The 18,185-nt window shown below is 37.3% G+C and overlaps 1 protein-coding gene across 1 annotated transcript; it reads left to right on the forward strand.

Annotated features, from left to right (window-relative positions):
* The first annotated feature begins 11,404 nt into the window (after positions 1-11,404).
* LOC117713843 (cathepsin R) lies at positions 11,405-17,942 on the forward strand. The gene is made up of 7 exons (XM_034510342.2): positions 11,405-11,530; positions 11,820-11,942; positions 12,032-12,181; positions 15,485-15,709; positions 16,176-16,338; positions 16,932-17,049; positions 17,843-17,942. Exons 1-7 carry the CDS (start codon positions 11,405-11,407, stop codon positions 17,940-17,942), a joined length of 1,005 nt encoding a protein of 334 aa, XP_034366233.1.
* Positions 17,943-18,185: the final 243 nt, after the last annotated feature.

Here is an 18,185-nt window from a genome sequence, read left to right on the forward strand (position 1 = left end):
CACCCAGGGCTTCAGGGCAGCAGTGATGTGCCCATGGCTCTGAGGTGCACAGGTGGTGAGGTTGTTCCTCATGACTTCTTAATGAACAAGTGCTATATTTTAGGCAGTACTTCTGATGATTAATATGTAACTGTCATTTCAATGAAGAAAAGTATAGAAATTAATGAACTTAAGAATTTTGTTTAGAATAATAAGAGAATTCAACCCCCCTGAACAGCATTTGGGTTGCTATGACTCACCAGACCGTGAGTGTCCCTTGTCCCAGTGAATCTTTTCCTGTTTAGTAGCATTTCCCCCCTTGATTGTGTCAATCTCTTAAGGTTCAATGACTATCTCAAGCTAGAGTCCAGATTCATGGGTCCCTGGAGCTCTGAGTAATTGGATTCTTCTATAGACTATTCTAAGTTAGTGTTCTCTATTTGTTCCAGAGGGATTGTTTCTCAAGTGTGGCTTCTTCTATTCTATGAAACCTGTGCTCACAGCTTATATACTTTTTCAAAGTGAGGTTGGGCTATGTATGTTTGATTATGAAGAATATGTTTGTAAGTAGTAAAGGTTTAAAAATCATATGCCTTTAGTGGTTTAAGCATGAAATGAGACAAGAGTGTGAATTAACTCCAAAGTATGTGCCAGATAGGTAGTGCATGAGAATCTTTATTGTGTAAGTCTTCTCACTGTGGACAACAAGAGTTCCTGATACTCCTGATCTTTTCCTGTGCTTTCTCTTTCTGACAATGTATAAAATGTGAATAGAGTGTCTTGCAGAATTTAAGTGTCTTATCCATAGTCACAGTGCTGTAAGAAACTGATTCTTGACTTGAGGGTGGGTGGAATAGATATTAAGTGACAAATTTCTCACTAATTCCCCATCAACTGTTTGTTCTGACTCCTCAATGGTGAAGCTAGAAGTAAAGGCTGGAGAAGCACCAAAAAGCGCAGTAGAAGCATTCTTCTATCTTATCTTTCCAGACTCCCTAGAGTGTAACAGGGCCCCAGACCTTAGTAGTCCCCAAGAACAATTTACTCTATGTGGAGGTATCAGTCAGGCTGTAAAACTCAACATGCAGACAGCACCACCTGCCGAAACAAAAACACAGGCCTAATGCATCAAAGTCCATAGATCATGGAAAATTTGTAAATGTACTAACTTTGATTTTTAGCTCCTGAAGTTCTGTTTCTGGCTAAGTATTTTTATGTTTGTAGACTCAGGACATGGTCTTTGTGCTTAAGAGTTCACCTAGAGAAAGCCTTGTGGCTACATTGGGATCCTGAACTTTGGAACTCAGTGTATGGCTGGTTAATAAAGACTTTCTTTGGCTTAAATCCATGGTCAAGTAGTTTTCTCTGGTGACTGCCACACAACAAGACAACATGAGAAAGAATTCAGGAAGGAGACATTGGGATCATTTCAGAGAAATATTGCATTATATTTTGTGTGACTTTGCAAAGATTGTCAATTTCTTTGATATGTCAAGGTGCAGAGAAAGAAAAATGAAAGCCAATTTCTTGTAACACCAGTACAGTTTGACCCCAAATCTAAAGAGTATATGGTATTTGGACTGTATGTTCATATTTTATCTGCCTTCTTGGTTTATTCTTTTACAATCTCCACTTTTATCTCTTCCTATTTTCTGGTCAAATTGTATGGCAGACACAGCTGTTAAATTTTCTCTTAAATATTTAATTGTTTTATTGTCTTATTTAGATTTCTGTATTTTCTAATAGCAACTGACTTGAAATTTTGGTGTGGACTAATGGTAGAGGGAACATAAAAATGGCTTCAGAATGAGTTTACTGACATAGACCTACTGAGTGAAGATTCTAGGTTTAATATGGAAGATCACACAGTTACAAAAGTTGTCAAAATTTTGTTTAAATGGTTGATGAAAGCATTTGTTAAAAGATGGCCTACTAAAAAGAGTGGGAGATGATATCCTGGTGTTTCTTGTTGATAAGACTCAGGGAAATTGCAATGCTATAGTGTGTTTGCTGTTTAATACCTAATCACCTTAATGCCATGCCCTTCTTGAATCTTATAACATTCAGAATGGTAAAATGAGCACCAGCCTATCTGAAGTGCTTCATAATCACCCTTTTTCTTGTGCCTAATTATAGATTGGAGATACTACTGTGCATTTGGATGAATTAAATGCAATGGGTTTATTAGGCCCCAAAGTAATGGGGGCCAGATAATGTCACTGAATCTCAAATGCAAGGTGACTATAATTACCTTAATGGGCATCACAGACAAAGCAAATGTTTGTAATTGCATCACCTAAAATGGTTATCATAGGCAATGCAAATGTTATTGTGAATGAGTACTACAGACCTTTGGTACTGGCTAAACAATCTTGGATTTCAGGCATGAAATAGATAAAAAAGACTACTGCATTTTTGTTTTATCTGTATAAGTGAAAAACTCTCAAACAAATGAAATAAAAATATCATTTGGATCATGCCAAAAGGAACCATGGCCCATAGACTAATTTCAGTCTTGAGGCAATTTAGAGCCAGATCCCTTTGAATGAAGTGAAGGGCCAGGTTTCCCTGAAAAAGGACATTGATACCATTTAAGAAATTATAACTTCATCTTGATAATAATTATACAGATTTCTACCAATAAGTTATGGCTATGCAATAAATCCTGGCTAATCCTCCATATTCCCACAAAAGCCACTACTTTTCCCTAGAAAGACAGCTCAATATTAACCATCTTAGTCCCCAAGCCCAGGGAATAGGGGCACTGACTCTTCATTAACTTCTTCAAGCTGATTATGGGCATTGAGATATTAGAAGAGGGGTTGGGGGAAGGAGTAAATTGATAAGCCTCTGACACTGTGTCTTCACTGCATCCAGTTGGAATTCCAGGACCTCAGAAGTTTGAACAGGTCTGCATAGCTTGCTTGATGAGTAGATACACAGAGGGTGTGTATTTTGCAATGTACAATTCTCAAAACAAATTTTAGTATCAAGATAATTTTTTTAAGAGGGCTAACATTTTATTAAAGATGTTGGTTCTAACAGCTTTTCTTTTTTCCCTTTTTTTGAATATAATATTTACATTTAGGATTTTATCCCCTTACCCCATTCCCCCCACCACCCAGGAACCCCTTATCCCATCCCCCTTCCTCCTGCTTCTATGAGGGTGTGCCCCCACCTACCCCCTACCTCCCACCTCCCCACCCTCAGATTCCCCCCAATCAGTGTTCAGCCTTCATGGAACCAAAGATCTCCTTTCCCACCTAAGCGCAACAAGGCTCTCCTCCCCTACATATACAGCTGAAGTCATGGGTCCCTCCCTATGTGCTCCTAGGCTGGTGGTTTAGACCCTGGGGGCTCTGGTTGGTTAATATTGTTGCACTCTTCATGGGGCCACCAACCCTTTTGGCTCCTTCAGTCTTCTCTCTAATTTCTACATTGAGAACCCTTAATCTGATTAATGGTTAGCTGTGAGTATCTGCCTCTGGATAAATCAGTCTCTGGGGGACCTCTAAGGAGACAGCCTTATCAGTCTGCTGTCAGCATGCACTTTCTGTCATCCATATCAGCATCTATTTTTGGTGACTGCACATGGGATGAATACCCATGTGGAATGTTCTCCATACAACCTCTCCTTCAGTTTCTGTCCCACACTTTGTCTCCATATTTGCTCCCTTGCGTATTTTGTTACTCCTTATAAGTAAGACCTAGGCTTCCACACCTTTTCTTCCTTCTTCATGAGCTTCATGTGGTCTCTTAGTTAAATCTTTGTTGTTTCAGACTTTTGGGCTAATATCTGCTTATCAGTGAGTAAATACCATGTGTGTTCTTTTGATTGGGTTACCTCACTTGGGATATTTTCTAGTTCCATCCATTTACCCAAGAATTTCTTGAATTCATTATTTTTAATAGCTGAGTAATATTCCATTGTGTAAATGTACCACATTTTTTGTATCCATTCCTCTGTTGAAGGACATCTGGGTTCTTTCCAGCTTCTGGCTATTATAAATAAGGCTGCTATGAACATAGTGGAGCATATGTCCTTGTTATATGTTGCAGCATTTTCTGGGTATATGCCCAGGAGTGGTACAGCTGGGTCCTCAGGTATTGCTATGTCCAATTTTCTGAGGAACCACCAGACTGACTTCCAGAGTGGTTGTACCAGTTTGCAACCCCACCAACAATGAAGGAGTGTTCCTCTTTCCCCACATCCTCGCCAGCATCTACTATAACCTTAATTTTTGATCTTATCCATTCTGACTGGTATGAGGTGGTATTTCAGGGTTGTTTTGATTTGCATTTCCCTGATGACTAAGGATGTTGAGCATTTCTTAAGGTGCTTCTTGGCCATTTGAGTTTCCTCAGTTGAGAATTCTTTGTTTAGCTCTGTACCCCATTTTTAATGGGGTTATTTTGTTTTCTGGCATCTAATTTCTTGAGTTCTTTGTATATATTCGATATTAGCCTTCTATTGGATGTAGGATTGGTAATGATCTTTTCCCAATCTGTTGGTTGCCGTTTTGTCTTATTGACAGTGTCCTTTGCCTTACAGAAGCTTTGCAATTTGATGAGGTCCCATTTGTCGATTCTTAATCGAGGAGTGTCTCTATTTCCAGCTGCTGTAACTTATGTGGTGTATTTACTTGAATAGATTTACACATTTCTTGGTATATGGCATTCATCTATTGATTAAACAAATATCTTATTTTCAGTACTAATCCATAAGGACCACCAGACATAATTTGTTTTTCATTGGCAAGGCCGACAGTATAGCTTTACAGTTTTACCTCAAGGGTATATTAACCTGGGTTAAAATTTAGTTAGAAGGGAATTTAATCACATGTCTCTTCCATAAACTATCACACTGATACACTATATTGATGACATTATGCTGATTGGAACACATGAATAGAAGGTAACAAGGACTTTGGGCTTATTGTTAACACAGATGTGTATGAGAGGAAGGTGAATAAGTACAAATCAAATTCAAGGGCCTTTTACATCAGTTAAATTCTTAGCAGTCCAGCAGTATAGAGGATGCAGAGATATTCATTTTAAGGCTTAGAGAAGTTGAAAAGCTACAATGGATACTCTGTGTAAAACCTAATCTTACCTAATTGGAAAGCCTAGAAAACAGACCCTTCTTTAATTATATAAAATGAACAACAGTGAAAGGAGCTTTAAAACATTTGCAGAATTTTGCCTTCACTCTTTCCTTATGCCAAACCTTAGGAGTGGAAATGTTGTTGCTCAACTGAATGAATGAAATATAAGTTTAATGAGGCCCTAGAGTATCATGGGCCTGGCAGAAGCAGAGAGATTCCAAAGACAAGATGAATATAGTTTTGGTTTTCTCTTTTTAACTTTTTTGTGGGTTATTTTTCCATTTATTTTTTTCATACAATATATTTTGATCATGTTTTTCCTCTTCTCCAATTTCTCTCAGACATTCTCTACCATTCTATACAACTTCATGGTCTGTCTCTCTGCAAAATAAAAATACAACAAATTCCAAACAACCAAATCAAAACCCCAAAACCAAACCAAACAAAATTGCCAAAATAAAATACAATTAACAGCCCCATTTCCAAAAAAAGAAAAAAACTCACTTAGAGTTAATTTTTCCTGTATGATTCCTGATTCTTTATAAGCACCCATTTCTTCGGATTGGGAATTTTTTTCTTCTATGATTTTGTTAAAAATATCAGCTGTGTCTTTGATTGAGATTCTTCTCCTTCCTCTAATACATGTTATTCATAGTTTATGCCCTTTCATAATGTCTTAGATTTCCTTGATGTGTTGTGTCTGGATTTTAAATTTTTAATACTATCTTCGACTGAACAATCCATTTCTTCTGTCTTTTCTTTAAGATCAGAAGTTCTCTCTTCAGTGCCTTGTCTGTTAATGAGGATTAAGTCTGGGGTTTTTATTTGATATCCTAAGCATTTCATTTTAAGTTTTGAAGATACATTGTAGTAAATCTATTTCTTGGCTTAATTCTACTTAAATGTCTTGAATTGTTTTAATCATTTCATTGAACTCTTTTGTATTTTCATGTTCTTTTAGGTACTATTTATTAAATGTTGATCCTAGTGCCTGTGCTATTGATGTTCTGTTCAGGAAGTTGTCTTCTGTGCCGATATGTTCAAGGTTATTCCCCACTTTCTCTTCTATCAGATTTACTTTATCCAGTTTTATATTTGAGTCTTTGATCCATTTAGAAATGAGTTTTTTTTTTTTTTTACAGGGTGATAATTCTGAATCTGTTTCCATTCATCTACATAGAACCATCCTGTTTGATCAGCTCCATTTGTTAAAAATACTGTCTTTTTCCAGTGATATTTTTATTTCTGGCTAATCAAAAATAAGTGTCCATATTTTGTGGGTTTATGTTTGAGTTCCAAATTTTATTCCATTGATTAATTTGCCTATTTTATGCCAATACTGTGGGGCTTTAATTACTATAGTTTATAGTGCAACTTGGAATTAGAAATGGTGAGACTCTCTTTTATTGTGCAAGATTATTTTAGCTATCCTTTTTTCCATATAAACTTGATAATTGTCATTTAAAAGTTTGTAAAGACTTTTTTGGAATTTTGATGAAAATTGCATTGAATCTGTAGAATTCTTTTGGTAGGATGCTCTAACTTTATACTGTTAACCTTACCAGTCTATGACCATTGGAGATAGTTCCATCTTCTTATATCATCTTCAGTATCTTCCTCCAAACACTTGAAGTTTTAATTATAAAAGATTTTCACTTGCTTTGTTAAAGATATTACAATATATTTTATATTATTTGATGCTAGTGTGAAATGTGTTGTTTCCATGATTTCTTCTCAGTCCATTTGCCATTTGCATATTTAACTGGTACTGACTTTTTTGTGTTGGATTTGTATCCAGCTACTTTGCTGAAAGTGAATTCAGCTGTAGAAATTCTCCAGTGGAATTCTTAGGATCACTGATGTCTTTATGATCCTCCAGATTTCTTCAGTGCTTGTCCTTTTTATTTCTAATTTCCATTCATTTTTTCTGGCCATAATTTATTTAGTGTTTTGATTAGCATGACACTTGAATACTTGGTTGCATCATCTATATACTGATTTTTAATTTTTATCTATTACTGAAATGTACACTACAGACACATATATTACACAAAACAATATCCTTTAGAACAGTTATGTACCAGGTATGCAAAATGGATTTACACACTGGAGCCAGCCTATGATTAACTGGTAGACTTTTTGGTGAGGTTGTGCAGCACAGTGACATAGCAGGCTCACAGAAAACCCATGGAAGAAGGAAAAAGAATGCCAGATGAATGGTATACATAAAATCTTTACCAAAACTATAGAAGAAAACTCCAAACACCCTAAACTAAGAAAATATATACTGACTAATATATATAATAAGCACACAGACTGCCAAATATTTAGAACTAGAAGGGAAAATAAATATGTCATATTATAGTTAAAACATTGACACAGGCTTCCAAGTTCTAAGTGTTCAGAGATGCCAACAAAGACTAACATACTCAGCAAAATAATTGCATAGAGTTGAAATGTAGGCCTCAGAAGCAAGTTCAAGGCGGACTATCAACAGCTTAGATATAAGACTAGCTAAGAACCTATCTATGAAATGCTAATGAGCTAAACCCAAGTTGTTCTTAATGAACTGGTAAATAAGCCCCAACCTAATACTGAAAAGTTACTGTCTAATAAAATGGTAAAAGTAATAGTATCTTTAGAAATCATGTCTATGCTCCCAAGACAAGTAATCTTGCCTGTGTCTTCATACTTGTCTACAAGAGGGTGTGAGACCATATATTGCCATTGAACTTTCTATTTGTAGTTGGGCTCACAAAGACCTGTATGTCATTCATAGCAAAAGATCACAAGGATATTTTGAACTTTCCTCAGTGACATCACCCAGCTTGTCATAGATGAATGACTTCATAGCAGATGCAGATCAAGCATGCATGCTTCCAAAGTGTCTTTGCTGGAAAAGATTCCCCAGTGGAATTTGCAACATGTCTGCACAATTCTTTCTGCTTTGGTTAAATGTCTGTTTATGTTCACATGCTATTACAAGGAATGTTGGTGTGAGAAATCATGAATATCCAAGGAAGAAGTCTTATGTAGACATCTTAAATGACTAGCACTCAACAATGAAGGTGGTATTGTTTTGTTGCCTAAGCTTCAATTTCTGTACTAAGAAACAACTTATTGGCCCTTACAGGTGACATGCCTCCTTGTGGATAGGGTTTCTGAGTTGTGGTGTTTCTTCCAAGACAGAAATAAGCTCCTAAAATGGTCAGTGTCTTAGAAGGTGAAGAATACTTTTTGTGACTTCTTCATGAACAAATATTATACTGAAGGTATAACCAGAGTAATAATTTTTCTCTGTGTGACATTTAACAAGCAGAGGACATTTCAGAGATATAGATATGAAAATATGTAGGGAAGGTAGAGATATGACAGAGAATGAGAATAGAAGTCTATATCATGTCATCAAAGGGAAGTTGGGTAGATGTAACTCAGAAGTGGTAGACTGTTTTGGCCCAAGGCTTCTTTCTGTTCCTGTTGATTCTTTCCTTCTGGCAGTATCTCAGTCCTCAGAATGTAACTGATACAGAGTTCAGAATCATTGGTCACTGGAACACAGAATGATGGACACAGGTCTTTCCAAACTAGTGTTCATTGTAATTGCCCATGCATGATCACTAAGGTGTCTTCTGCTGGGGGTCCTCTTAGCCTGAAATGGGTTGAAGAGAGACATAGAGTGGGATACAGATATTCTATAAGAAAATCATTTGTGACCATCATAAAATATTATTTTTCTATTTCTACTATATTTAGTAACTTCTCTATTTGTCTTGGCTTTTATGCACACTAGGAAGAGTAGGGTAAAGAGTCTATATGTATCATATATTTCTTCCCTGAGCTAAGGAGGTCAGAAAATGAAAAACTCAATTAACAAATCAAATATTGTATCTTTTTACCATATGATATGACACAACCAGAGAAAATTTAAAAAAATGTGATAGCCATTATTTTAGATTTTTTAACCTCTTAATTGTTCCTCATTTCAATACTGGTGAAAACACACTATCTTCCATCAGGATTTATATTTTAGGAAAAAGATTTAACTGAAAGCACTAGTCAAATATTTCCACAAAGAAAAAAGGAGATTTCACACCAAGGTACGAGGAGAGACTGATTAGTATTTAGTGTTCAGAGCTACCTGGAAGGGTAAAAACTTTTTAAATATGTCCTGGTGCTAGTTGCAAAAAAATGTTGTATCTCTAATATCCCCAGGACATGTCCTGGAAACTGTAAATATAAAAACCTCCCATTGATGCCTGTGTTGCCATAATGGAGAGTGCTTGGCAATCACTGCCTCTAGATTGCAGCTCAATTTAACTTCCAAGAGTAAAGAAGAGAATGTCAAGAGATCCCTAACAGTAGACCATTCACTTTTTATTTTAGGGTTCAGCCTTAAACACCACTTTCCTCTTTGAATCACTGTCTACTAAAGATTCTAATGAGATCCAGTTGTGTTCCACCTTGAACCAGAGAAACAGAGTATCTGATGATCTGTGTTGTCACAAGATTCAACCATATTAGTAGACTAAACACAAAACAGAATGTACTGACCAGGCATGGTAACCAACCCCCCTGATTCTAAAGTGTAGGGTAAAATACAGTTCAGCTATTCTAGGAAACAGAATCAGCAAGCAAAATACCAGGTATAACTTCTTACAAAGTCAACCATATAGACTGTCTAATTTTCTCAGACAAGGTTAACAAAATAACGTGTCAAAGTCCACAGAGGAAGCTCTCACCCACTCCAGAGATACAGTCTGAGATTATATCTCAGAAACATCCTGAGGTAGGAGTGCCTGGAGTCTTAATCCAGTCACCAACACAGCCAATTCAAAAGAGGCCAGAGTTGAGGGGTGGGACCAACTGTTTAGATATTTGGGATTTAAAGCCGGAGAAGTGTTGCTGGGATAGGTCCAGAGACTTCAACAACTTTTAAAGAGTTGGGTCTGCGGAGTGGATTGAGACAGCTATAGTCACCACAGGTAAGACCATGTCCCTGCCAAGGCAAAATCTGAAATGGTCATGGAGGAGAGACTTGAAAGACCCAACTGGGAATCAGGCAGATTTACAAGAAAGAAAATTGATTTTAAGCCTCAGCAGCCATGCTATGTGTAGGTGGATTGGGGGAGGAGTGGAGAAGGTAATGGAGAACTCAATCTTTTTATCCACTGACTCCAGGTTGTTATATAATCCCATTAAGTGCAAGACTGGGTGTGCTCACAGGGAGTGACAGTAGGTGTAATATACACCAGTAACCATTATTGTCACCTCCTGAAAAATAGATTTTTCTCATGCACATAACACATGGGGACATCTGTTTTAGGTTGACATGTGCAGATGTAGTTGTAGTATTAGCAATTGGCATGACCCTATTTAAGTTGTACAGGGAGTGTTGCTTTAGTGACCCAAGAAGCTTGGAGTATGACTTGCCATGAGAAATGTTCTATTGTACTCAGCCTCTATTTTTGGATCTGGCTTCTCATGACTTTTCTTTTCCTTCTATTTCCTATTTCTCCCTCCCCCCTTTCTTTATTCTGAGACAAGGTTTCTCTGTGCTGGAAATAATTCTATAGATCAGGCTAGCTCCAAACCCACAGAGATCTGTCTTCCTGGAGTGCTGAGATTAAAGGTGTTTGCCACCACTTTCTGGATTCTATGATTTTCCATATGACACCATTCTCATTGAAGTAGTGAGTGGGGAGTTTGACTGTATAATCCCAAGTATAGGACAGAAGGATTCCTGTGATGTTTTCCATATCCTTATGGAAAACATCATACATATTTTCATTTAAGCAACTAGAGTTTAAGACAAGCTCAATACGTGATGTAGATAAGGAAGAGATGTGATGTGTGCCCTGAACTTTGCCATCACTGTAAAATTAGGATCCAATATCAAATGATAGATGTTTGTCTGGGTAGAGATCATGAGTCAGTGATATCCTAAGTTCATGGTTGGTTGTTGTGGTTGTTATTATTGTTTTTCCTTCTTTTTAATTTTTTTTTTATTTTTAGCTTCTGAATCTCATTGTGTAGGGAGATCATTCTGATAATAAGATACAGTATACCTGAAATTTCCATTGCTAGAGTTCTGGCTATAGGCTCTTCAGTTTTCATTGAATCTCATAACCACCAGTACATGATTCAGTTCAAACATATCCTTAGCCTTTTCCATAATCACAGAAATGTATTTGGAGATGTAGTTCAAAGAATTTTATCAATGATGAGTGGCTTCATTTTGCAGAAAATGTAGTAAAAAGACATTCTAAAACTGTTTTTGTAGTCATATCTTAATTTCTCTCCCCTCTCTAGGTACTTGAGACATGACGGCTGTTGTCTTCATAGCCTTCCTGTATTTGGGAGTGGCTTCAGGTGCTCCAGTACTTGATCCCAGTTTGGGTGCTGAATGGCAAGAGTGGAAGATAAAATATAACAAATCATATAGCTTGGTTAGTAACCTGAAAACTGTCCAGAAAGGCCCACGAATGGTCACTGCTGCTGCAAGTGGCAAAGCACATTAGAGGTCACAGATCTGCACCCCACACTACCACCGTTAAGAGCTCATCTAATCACAATCACTGTGAGGACAGAGTAGCCAGATTCCCTTTGGTAAATGTCTGGATGTACTGTTCTGGATCCCTCTCCATGGCCTCTATTCACCTGCACCAGCAAGTCCACAGGGTCAGATTGTGAAGGAGTTTAATCCAAAGAAATAATATTTATTACTTTCATTTCTAGGAGGAAGAAGAACTGAGGAGAGTGGTTTGGGAAGAAAACCTGAAGACAATCAAACTGCACAATGGGGATAATGGTCTGGGTAAGAATGGCTTCACCATGGAAATAAATGAATTTGGTGACATGGTGAGTGTAACATGGAGTGCTTCACAATATATTCTTAGTACTTGATAAGACAGTTTTCTTTTATAACCATTATGAACTTTTCCTTGGAGACTGATGAAGAATTCAGGAAAACAATGATTGAATTTCCAGTTCAGACTCACAGGAAGGGGAAAAGTATCATGAAACGTGCAGTTGGTAGTAATTTCCCCAAATCTGTGGATTGGCGAAAGAAAGGCTATGTGACTCCTGTGCGAAGACAGGTATGGCAGTGCCACATTCCCATCTTCTTTTTAAAAATTTATTATATTTTATTATTCTTTTTTTCTTTTACAATCCAGATTTTATTTCCTTCCAGGTCCACCCTCCTACAGTTCCACATCCCATACCTAATCCCTGCCCACAACCCCCCATCTCCACTAGGATATTCTCCCAATCCCCACCCCACCAGACCTCTAAAAGCCCCGGGGCCTCCGGTTTCTTGAGGGTTAGGTACATATTCTGTGACTGAACTCAGACCCAGCAGTCCTCTGCAATATGTGTTGGGGGCATCATATCAGCTGGTGTATGTTGCCTGGTTGATGATCCAGTGTCTGAGAGACCTCGGGGGTCCAGGTTAATTGAGACTGCTGGTCCTCCTATAGGGTTGCCCTTCTCAACGTCTTTCAGCTTTTCCCTAATTCAACTACAGGGTCCAGCGGTTTCTGTCCCATTGGTTGGGTGCAAATATCTGTATCTGACTCTTTCACCTGCTTGTTGGGTCTTCTGGAGGGCAGTCATGCTAGGTCCCTTTATGTGAGTGCTCCATAGCCTCAGTAATAGTGTCAGGGCCTTGAGCTGGGCTTTCTTTTTCTCAGGCTTTTCTCCATCCCTGCAGTTCTTTCAGACAGGAACAATTATGGGTCAAAGTTTTGACTGTGGGATAGCAATTCCATCCCTCACTCGATACCCTCTTTCTGCTGGAGGTGGGCTCTACAAGTTCCCTCTCCCCACTGTAGGGCATTTCATCTAAGGTTCCTCCCTTTGAGTCTTGAGAGTCTCTCACCTCCCAAGTCTCTGGTACATACTGGAGGTTCCCTCAAACCTACCTCTTGAGGTTGCCTGTTTCCATTATTTCTGCTGGTCCTCGGGGCTTCAGTCCTTTTCCCCTACCCAATACCACATCATGTTCTCCCTTCCCGTCCCCTATCCCCTTTCCCTCCCAAGTTCCTCCCTCCCTCCCTGCTTGTAGTTACTTTCTTCTCTTTCACAAGTGGGACTGAGGCATCCTCATTTGGACCCTTCAACTTGATAAACTTTTTGAGTTCTGTTGACTGTATCTTAGGTATTCCGTACTTTTATTTTTTGGCTAATATTCACTTATTAGTGAGTGCATACTATGCATGTCCTTTTGTGTCTGAGTTACCTCACTCAGGATAATATTTTCGAGTTCCATCCATTTGCCTGCAAAACTCAGGATGTCCGTGTTCTTAAAAGCTGAGTAGTATTCCACTGCGTAAATGAACCACATTTTCTGTATCCATTCTTCTGTCGTGGGACATCTGGGTTATTTCCAGCTTCTGGCTATCACAAATAAGACGGCTATAAACATAGTGGAACATGTGCTCCTCTGGCGTGATGAGGCATCTTTTGGGTATAGATTTCCTAGAGTTGTATTGCTGAGTCTTCAGGTAGATCTATTTCCAATTTTATAAGGAACCTCCAGATTGATTTTCAGAGTGGTTGTACCAGTTTGCAATCCCACCAGCAATGGAGGAGTGTTCCTCTTTCTCCACTCCCTTGCCAACATATGTTTTCACCTGAGTTTTGAGTTTTTGATCTTTGCCATTCTGACTTCCATTCTAAAGTAGAACCTCATGGTTGATTTGCATTTCTCTGATCACTAAGGACTTTGAGCATTTCTTTAGGTGCATCTTAGCCATTTGAGATTCCTCTATTGTGAATTTGTGGTTTAGTTCTATACCCCATTTTTTATTGGGTTGTTTGGTCTGCTGGTGGTTAGCTTTTTGAGTTCATTATATATTTTTGATATTAGCCCTCTATCAGATGTGGGGCTAGTGAAGATTTCTTTCCCCATCTGTAGGTTGCCAATTTGTCCTATTGGTTATTTCCTTTGTCTTACAGAAGCTTCATAAGGTTCCATAAGGTTCCAGTTCCATAAGGTCTCATTTATCAATTCTTGATCTTAGAGCATGAGCCATTGGAGTTCTGTTTAGGAAATTCCCCCATGCCAATGAGTTCAAGGCTCTTTCCCACTTTCTCTTTTATTACATTCAGTGTATCTGGTTTTATGTTGAGGTCCTTGATCCACTTAGAGTTAAGCTTTACACAAGGTGACAAATATGGGTCTATTTTCATTTTTCTACATATAGACAGCCAGTTAGGCCAGCACCATTTAATAAAGATGCTATCTTTTTTCCATTGTATATTTTTGGCATCTTTGTCAAAGATCAAGTGTCTGTAAGTGTGTGGTTTTATTTCTGCATCTTCAATTCTATTCCATTGATCAACCTGTCTGTCTCTGTACCAATACCATTCAGTTTTTTATTACTATTGGTCTGTAGTAGAGCATGAGGTCAGTGATGGTGATTTTTCCAGCCATTCTTTTATTTTTAAGCATTGTTTTCTCTATTCTGTTTTTTTTCACCTATCCAGATGAATTTGAGAATTGCTTTTTCCATGTCTTTGAAGAACTGTGTGGGGATTTTGTGGGGATTGCATTGAATCTGTAGATTGCCTTTAGCAGGATGGCCAATTTTATTATGTTAATTCTGCCTCTCCATGAGCATGGGAGAAGAGCTCTCCAGTTTTTGAGATCTTCTTCATTTTCTTCCTTGAGAGACTTGAAGTTATTGTCATACGGAACTTTCACTTGTTTGGTTAGATTTAGGCCAAGATATTTTACATTATTTGTGGATATTCTAAAGGGAGTTGTTTCTCTAATTTCTTTCTCAGCCTGTTTATCATTTGTATAAAGGAAGGCTACCGATTTATTTGAGTTAATTTTATATTTGGCCACTTTGCTGAAGTTGTTTATCAGCTGGAAAAGTTCTCTCATATAATTTTTGGGGTCTCTTATGTATACTATCATATCATCTGCAAATAGTGATATCTTTAATTCTTCTTTGCCAATTTGTATCCCATCTTCTTAAACTGTGTTGAAGAGGTAAAACTGTTGGTGTTTTGTGTGCACATTAAGTGTGGAGTGATATGCAGTTCATTTTTTAAATAATAGTTTTCCTTTTTGGAATTCTTTATATATTTTAAATGTATAATAATCGAAAAAAATGTACCATGTATACTTTCTGTTAGTGTCTACTTATTTTTTTGTGAAACTCATGCCCCCTTTATTGGCCTTAATAACTCACAAAACAAATAGTCCCTTTCAAATGTTCATGTGTGTGCCCATGAATACGGCACAACCAAAGTGCCAGTAGTAATGTCTTTTAGGATGATATCTCCTATGATCTATCAGTTGACATTAAATAATTTTCATAAAGTAATAAGGTTCCTAACTTGTTGCCAGGTTGTGAGTTATCTATTGCAATATTTTCTTCCTTATTCAGGGCAACTGCAATGCGTGTTGGGCATTTGCTGTGACTGGTGCCATAGAAGCACAGGCAATCTGGCAAACTGGAAAACTCACCCCTCTGAGTGTGCAGAACCTGGTGGACTGTTCTAAACCTCAAGGCAACAATGGTTGTCTTGGGGGTGATACATATAATGCCTTCCAGTATGTTTTGCACAATGGCGGTCTGATGTCTGAGGCAGCATATCCATATGAAGGGAAAGTAAGTGGACATCCTATGCTGTCATTTCAACTCAGCTTGGAGTATGAGACAATTGTAGAGATAATCCACCATCTTCAGAGTACAAATTATTTGGTAGAATTGCTCTTTCTGTCATTAAATCTGTCATTAGTTTTTCAATATTTGTAAACCTTTCCGATGAAATTATTTTGGTGCAGCTCTATTTTCTTCTATGAACATGAAGAATATGCAAACTACTGTACATATAATATAGATTTTTCTACCGTTAAAATTTCTTATAGATAGAGAGATCAATTCATTGTCATTGGAAATAAGCTAACTAATTTTTAGTTCTAAATATCTCAGTAGCATTTCACGTCCTGTGATTATTTATTGCCACCCAGACCTTAAGTATGTTCAGCTTCAAAGTATAGAGTGCTATGGTTCTGACTCTTGTTTTCAAGAAGGTGAGTGAAATTAACTGATTATTTTTATTTGTCTTTAAAAGGATGGACCATGCAGGTATAATCCAAAAAATTCATCTGCTGAAATCACAGGATTTGTGTCCCTCCCCCAAAGTGAGGATATCCTAATGGTTGCTGTAGCAACTATTGGGCCCATCTCTGCTGGAATTGATGCTTCACATGAGTCTTTCAAGTACTATAAGAGAGGTATGCATGTTTACTTCTATATAAGAAAAGCTAATGACATCCCTATGTTACAATGTATTTATGGATTGGTATGTATGTATAAATGTGATGTAAATATTTGGGCTTCTGGATTTTATTCTTCTTCATAATTCACTGATGTCATCATACATGCAATTTAACATTTTAAAATTTATAAAACATATTGCTTAGCTAAATTTAATTTTTTTCATTTGATAGATATTTTAGATAGCTATAGAAACTGATTATCTGAAATCAAAGTATAACAGAGCCTCTTGAAGGAAATAATTTACCTTCTGCGAGTTAAACATGGCATGAGATTCTAACAAAAACAAAAAATACACACACAAAATTCCAATGATTTATATCATAAGCACATAGACAAATGTTTATCAACTAATTAAAAATTTTTCAGTTTTCTGTGAACCCTATATATCTATGTTTTTGGTAACAATTCAACCAGCTCTTTATTCTGATTGCAGTTTGTGTCATTTTACAATTTTTGAAAATGCCTCCTATGAAAACTTTTGGTGACAGTGCTCACTGTCAGGTAACCTGTGCATCTCACATCAATCACCTTTTATTTTATTCCTCAGGTATTTATCATGAGCCAAATTGTAGTAGTGATTTTGTGACTCATGGAGTTCTTGTGGTTGGTTATGGATTTGAGGGAAAAGAGACCGATGGTAATCACTACTGGCTGATCAAGAACAGGTATAAATTGCCAAAATTGTATATTTGAAGAGATGGTTCAGTGGTTAAAATAATTGGCTAACATTTCAGGGGATTATTGAAGAAATTTTCTTGTTGCAAGTCAGTAATTGGATACACAGATGGAAAATATTTCATTTAAGTTGAATAGTTGTTCATGTTTTCTTATGTACATGTGGGAAGTAGGTATACATATGTACATGTATTCATGTCTGTGGATACATGTGTATATAAGTACATATTTGTAGAGGTCTGATGTTATCATACGTTATTTTCTCAATCATCCAACATCAAAATTGGGGCAATATTTCTCACTGATCTAGGAGTTCACTGACTAATTTGTTCACCCAGCTTGGTCCATGTATGTCTTGTCACCATGTCCTGAGAACTTGAGCTGCATGCATAACAAAATGTCAGTTTCACTTTAATGAGGCTCTTGAATTTATCTCTAGTCCTTAGCCTCTGAAGTTTCCAATACTTTTCACAACCCACTCACAATGTACAATCCTAACATTCAAATGCTGTCACCTGTGTTTTGGGTGTCAATATCAAGTCTGTGCCATTGTTTTTCTAAATTATAACATATTTGTTAATTCTAAACTATGAATTGGTAGATAGACAGTCTGCCCATTCTCTGTTGTTGTGAGGCAGTCCTATGTGAGATGCCTCTTGAAATCCAGGAGTAGACCCTTTGTCTTTTCTTATATATCTGTTAAGTTGCTCATTTGTCAATTATTAAAATAAATTCAACGTGCAGTGATCTTGTCTACTAAATGGAAAATATACTTTTTTTCAGCTGGGGTAAAAAATGGGGCATGAGAGGCTACATGAAGCTCGCCAAAGACAAGAACAACCACTGTGGGATTGCTTCATATGCTCATTACCCTACTATTTGAGCAGCTTGATGGCCACAAGGAAACATTTGGCAGAAGGCAGCATTTCTAGTGGAAGGCTATCTACTTGTCAGTGACCAGTCTTTGCTTGGTATGTTCAAGACTTGTATCCCTGAAGAGCTACGTTGCAATGTGAATTATGTGACCCTTCAACTATTTTAACATTATGGCCATCAATGCTCTAACTAATGTATGTTTATTATTACTGCACAGAATTTAAGTTTTATTGATTGTGCAAATAAAATA

This window comes from Arvicanthis niloticus, chromosome 8 (genome assembly GCF_011762505.2).
Source record: "Arvicanthis niloticus isolate mArvNil1 chromosome 8, mArvNil1.pat.X, whole genome shotgun sequence".
Lineage (NCBI taxonomy): Eukaryota > Metazoa > Chordata > Mammalia > Rodentia > Muridae > Arvicanthis > Arvicanthis niloticus.